At 48.9% G+C, this 5,886-nt stretch overlaps 1 protein-coding gene across 1 annotated transcript; it reads left to right on the top strand.

Moving 5' to 3' along the window:
• Nucleotides 1–1,056: 1,056 nt before the first annotated feature.
• GPR3 (G protein-coupled receptor 3) lies at nucleotides 1,057–4,838 on the top strand. The gene is made up of 2 exons (XM_020810701.3): nucleotides 1,057–1,256; nucleotides 2,440–4,838. The coding sequence occupies exon 2, from the start codon at nucleotides 2,449–2,451 to the stop codon at nucleotides 3,430–3,432; it is 984 nt and encodes a 327-aa protein (XP_020666360.1). The 5' UTR covers nucleotides 1,057–1,256; nucleotides 2,440–2,448; the 3' UTR covers nucleotides 3,433–4,838.
• The last annotated feature ends 1,048 nt before the right edge of the window (nucleotides 4,839–5,886 follow it).

Raw genomic sequence — 5,886 nt, 5'->3', positions numbered from 1 at the left:
CGACCCCCCCCCAAGAGGAGGCAGCATCAGACAAGTGACGGCGCTGGGGCCGGTGGGCGCCCGCCAGGACCCGCGGAGACTGACGTCGGTCGCCACCGCAGCTTTCGCCTGACTTCCTATTTCAAGAAACTTTTTGCTGTAAAGGAGGGGCAGGTGGATGTACCTGAGACGACAACCGACTGGGGACTGAAGACCGACCTGATTAGTTGCTGAAGTCAGTGGGAATTATTTCACTCGAGGTAACCTCAAGCCCCATTGATTTCGATGGGTCTGCTCCAAGCGTGCCCAAGTCCCGGATCCGACCCGCTGTGCTTTTACATCCACCGAAGCTGGGGGACGGGGGGGGGAGAGGTGTTTCGCGGGGGTTTCTGTTTGAGGATCCCAGGTTTGAAGACGAGCGTGCGGGGGGGGGGGGGACGCAGGTGCTGCTCTTCCCTCGCCTCCCCCCCCCCGCCGCCAGAGTGGCCGGACTTGGGCCAGCTCCGAGCGGGCTAGGAGATGCGCTGTCCCTCAAGGAGGGAGACTGGCGCTGAGGGCTCCCTTGCCTGGTGTGATGGAGCAGCTCGGGGCCCCTCGATGGGGTGCCCTCCTACTGGTGGGGGGGGGAATCCTCGGGGGTGTGTGCATGTTGCTCCCCTCCTGCGTAACTCCCGCTTCTTCGCCGAGGATTTTTGGAAGGACGCGGAGGAGGAGGAGGACCCCCCCCCCCGAGCCTTGATTACACACACCAAAGGCCCCGTCGGGGCCGCTCCTCCTCCTCCTCCTTCCCCCCCACCGTCCCCCGCTTCTGTTTTTTTTTTTTTTTTTTTTTTTTTTTATGAATGGAATTCTCCAGTCGGAGCCCCATTACTATGCCACCCGGCGCGCGCGCTGGTCCGGCCCGCCGATTGGCTCCGGCCGGCCATTGACGTCACCCGGGAGAAAGACCGGCGAGGGGGCGGAGCCGCGAGCCCTCCAAGCCTGGGGAGCTGTGAGTCACCCTCAAAAAGGGGGCTCGGCCGCTCCAGAGCCCCGCGTCCTTCTCCGCAGCCAGCCCGCCCTGAGTCACTCGCTGGTGCAGCTGCGAGGGACCCTCCGCCGCGCAGCCCGACCCGGATCCCCCTTGCGCCGCCGAGAGAAGAGGAGAGGAGAGGGGGGACGCCTGCTCTCCACCGCCGGACGCCCGGGCAGAGGGACCCCCGCCCCGCCGCCGAAGGAGCTGCCCCTATTGATGTGCAGCTGGAACCGCTGGAACCGCTGGAACCGCAGCAACCAAGGTGAGTAGCTCCGGCCTCTTTGACATCCCTGGGAAGGGTTGCCTTTAAAAAAAATTATTTTATTTTTATTCTTGGGTATCCCAGCCCCACTGCCAATGCAGAAGGTGACCTTAAAGCCACCTTTGCAAAGTACGTGACTTTCTTCTCAAAAGAAAAGAAAGCCCTTGGCTGGGGTCGTAAACCCCTCTGGTCCAGGAGGGCGCCCCGTGGAGCTCAACAGAACGCACCTTGGAACGGATCTGGACCCGAATGGGGCTGTTCGGCGTTCCTTTGGGAGAAAGGCAGGCGAAAGAGAGGAAAAGGCTGTGTAGAGGCATGACGGGCTCAGACGAAAGATGCTCGCTGTGCTCCTCACCAAGGGTGCTTTCACAAAGGTCGGAAGCAAAGGGTGACTCTGCAGTCGAACCCGAAGGCCAGGAACCCAAAGGACCCTGGCTAAAAACAAAGGGGGGGAAATGTAAGTTTAAAGGGAAATGGGGTGGAAAGGGGGCAAATTTGCTCTTTTGCCTTTGAGAAAAACATCCCCATGGACAGGAGAGTCTTGATGAGCAAGGACCAAGCCTCTGGGCTGCAAGTGATGCCTGGATAGCCAAATTGTAATCCCAGGAATTGTGGCTTACCCTTACTACCTGCCATTGTTTCATTTCCCTTGCAGAGGCTTCTTTTTCCATGTATGTTTTTTTAAAAAAAGTCAGTGGTTTCAGAGAGGCCAGCGGTGGTGGTGGGGGATGCAGATGGAAATAAAGAATGACCTGCAAAGTACAAAATAGTGACGTAATAGGAGGAAGCATATGACCACCGAGAGCTGGCTTATACTCCCTCCTTTATCTTGACGGCTTTATTTGAAGGGGTGGGGAGAAGACGATGGCGTAAAAAAAAGGCAGGCCCAGACAAAAATATCCCATCCGGGGCCATTGATAAGAAGCCGGCGGAAGGCAGGTGCAGGGCAGGTCGTGTGCAATTAATTGGCACTCCCTCCCAACCCATTCAGCTAAAATAGTTAGCAGTCTGCTTTCTCCTTGATTTTCAGCAGCAGAAATGCTGGCAGCTCGCTCCTTCTCTCCCTTATTCAGGGACATATGTGTTTATGAGACCGATGGATTCCGGTGGTGTCTTCGTGAGCTTTTCTTGTGCCTTTGCAGGTGGACAGTGAGCTAAGTGAGCTTTTCTTCTGCCTTTGCAGGTGGACAGCATGAAAGAGGAAGTTCCCCCTAACTCTACCAAAGAACAGCCCGGCTGGTTTGTGTCCAACAATGCCAGCAGCGATTCCCTGTATCTCTCTGAAGCCCCTCCTCTTCCCTTGAACCCTTGGGATGTGGTGCTTTGTGTTTCCGGGACGATCATTTCCTGCGAGAATGCCATTGTGGTGGCCATCATCTTCTACACGCCCACTTTCCGGACACCCATGTTCCTGCTGATTGGGAGCTTGGCCACAGCTGACCTCTTGGCCGGCTTGGGCCTCATCTTCCACTTTGCCTTTGTTTATTGCATCCAGTCTGAAGTGGTGGATCTCATCACGGTGGGCCTCCTGGTGTGCTCGTTCACCGCCAGCGTGGGTAGCCTCCTCGCCATCACCATAGACCGTTACTTATCCCTCTACAACGCCTTGACCTATTATTCGGAAAGGACCGTCACCAGGACATACATCATGCTGATCCTCACCTGGGGAGTCTCCATCTGCTTTGGGCTGTTGCCTGTGATGGGGTGGAACTGCTTGAAAGACACCACCAGCTGCAGCATCGTCAAGCCCTTGACCAAGAACAACCTCATCATCCTCTCCATCTCTTTCTTCATGGTCTTTGCTATGATGTTGCAGCTCTATGTGCAAATTTGCAAGATCGTCTGCCGGCACGCCCAGCAGATTGCCCTTCAGAGACACTTCTTGGCCACCTCCCACTACGTTACCACCAGGAAAGGGATCTCCACGTTGGCTGTCATCCTAGGGACCTTTGCTTCTTGTTGGTTGCCCTTTGCCATTTACTGCCTCCTGGGGGATTACACCTACCCTGCTCTCTACACCTACATGACTGTGCTCCCTGCTACCTATAATTCCATGATCAACCCTGTGATCTATGCCTTCAGGAACCAAGAAATCCAGAAAGTGCTCTGGACTATCTGTTGTGGGTGCATCTCTTCCACCATGCCTTTCCGATCCAGATCTCCCAGTGATGTCTGAATCACACAATTGTTGCACTAACCGTTTTTCTGCAGAAGACTTACTTGATCAGAGCTTAGAAATGTGACTTCTTGAGACTACAGCTCCCACATTCCCCCATCCAGCATCGCATAGCTGCCTGGGGCTTTATGGGAGTTGCAGTCCAGAAAAAAACAACATTGCCAAGGCATGGACTTGATTTGGAAATAAGAGTTTCCGTTTTTCTTTTTGCACAATCCTCTGGGATTTCTGAGAGACATTAAATACACAACACCCTTAAGTTATTTTCTGTCATTTGAGTGAAATTGCGATGATCTTTTATTTATTTTTTCAATTTTGGGAGAAAAGAAATATGTCATTTATTTTTTTATCCATACATTTTTTAGCAGGAAACGTGTTTGTGTGTATTGTGAATCTCTCTGTCTGTCTGTGTGTGTGGTAGTTATATGTCAAAGATCTGATACAAATATTTGATTTGAAAAAGAATTATAACATTATTTTTTAAGAAAGGGATATGGGAAGAAACCTCAAAACCTTTTGACCTTGCTTTTGAGTTTCTTCAGCCTTAATTACCTCAGATATTTAGAAAAAATATTTTTCTACATTGAAACGGTTATCATTGTGCCCATTCTCATCTTTTTTTCTCCCATTAATGGAAGAAGAGAGGAAGCCAATTGTTGAAACAAATATGTCCATTGCATTAATTTATTTATATTTATCAGCTTTTTAAAAAAATGAAATATATTGTCTCGTTTTTGTTTTTTGCTGCCCTCTGGTGTTCGTTCTATTTAAATACGCATAATGAGATGAAAAACGGGTAGGGGGAGATTTGTTTGCATGTATATTCACCAAATCAGTATTAAGAAATGGAATGTATAATCGTTAAATAATGAGAATGTGAACAGCAAAGAGAGTAATGCGATACTAAAGGACCTGTCTGCTACTACTCTAGAGTAAATGATCAAAGGTCCACATGTAAGGCGAGTACTTCCCAAGCTTGGGTCTCCATTTACTGTTAGGCTGCAGCCTCCCGTTGCTCACTAGGCAGCACAGCCAGTGTCAAGGGTAAGGGAAGTTGTAAGGGCTGAAACTATTGCACTGGGAGCAATCCAGCAGAGGAAGTGGGGGCGGAAGGGGAGAGGGGTATTTCCAGCATCAATGGTGAGTCAGCAGGCAACACTGGAAACACTGGATCTTGCATCTTCTATGTACTGTTCTTTTTATTTCTTCTTGATCCTTCAAATTTGCACAATCCTGGCAAGGAAATGAATGTAAAAGGCACTTTGGAAAAAACTGATGGGTTTTTTGGGGGGTGGGTGGGTTTGCTACTGTGACGTGGAGGAAATAAAAGATGCACTGTAAGAGTTGAAAAGTACTGTACACCTTTGTTGATACCCATCAAGAAAATAAAGATAATTTTTGTGGTACTTGCGGCTGTGCTGTTTGGCCCAGAGGCCCCACCAGTTGGTCTGGCCCATGCTTTGTTTCCTATCCATGTGTTTGACTAGGACTCCCAGCATTGCCACCCCTCCTCCCCATGGTGTCTGAAGCTGGTGGGAGTTTTAGTTCAGGTCATCTGCAAAGTTCCCAACTGGGGCAGACTGGAATACATTAACCCTTAACTGCCTGAAGACACCGAAGGAGATCTTTGGGCATGCATTTGGTTGTATACAGCTCTTTGGTGCTCCCACTTTTACTGCTATTAATATATTTCCAGCAACAGGCCAGGAAAAGGTCATGTAAACAGCATTCAAGAGGATCATGGTTGTTCATTCCCCTCATTTTTCTGGCAACTGGGATTTTTTTACCAGATCCTCAAGAGATGTTCCAAGGGTCTTGGGGGATCATATACAGCCTACAGGCTGTTCAAGTCCCATGTGTGTTTTAGATTGTCAACAAAGGTCTTTTTCTGCTGGTGGAACAGTGCATGTTGACTGCAGGAAACACCAGGTCTACCCGTTTCACAAGGCAGTGGAACCCCCCCCCCCCCATCATTTGCATAGAATTACCCCTCTGCCTGATACAGAAAGGCTGGGATAACATGACATTTCCTGATAGGTTTTACAAAGGAAACCCAGGTGTGCAAAGCCAGGTATCTCTTTTTGGAAATCATCATGGCTTGCTTGACTGGTTAGATCTACAGAGTTACGCCTGCCAAAACAAGGAGTCTTGGGCATAGCACTCTGAAGAGCTAATACAACTGTGTAGGTAAAGCACCCAAAGGTTATTGGCATACCAAAATATATACATATATTTTTATTTTATTTATTTAAAATAGTTTTATCCCTCTCCCCTTTATCTTTAAAAGGACCCAAGGTAACTTAAGTCATTAAAATGATGATATTTAAAAGTTACAAACAAAAAAGTATAAAATATTTTTTAAAGAATTAAGCAAGTATCATTATGGTATTAAACAAGTATTAAAATGGTAAATAAAATCAATATCAATTAAAACAACAGAGCACAACAATCTAT

The sequence above is a fragment of the Pogona vitticeps genome, chromosome 9, assembly GCF_051106095.1.
Source record: "Pogona vitticeps strain Pit_001003342236 chromosome 9, PviZW2.1, whole genome shotgun sequence".
NCBI classification, from domain to species: Eukaryota; Metazoa; Chordata; class Lepidosauria; order Squamata; family Agamidae; genus Pogona; species Pogona vitticeps.
Note: the sequence above shows the minus strand (reverse complement) of the source record. Positions and strands in the feature narration are given on the sequence as shown.

Coding starts and splice junctions, on each gene's coding strand:
- GPR3 (XM_020810701.3), top strand. CDS start 2,449: ATGAAAGAGGAAGTTCCCCCTAACTCTACCAAAGAACAGCCCGGCTGG.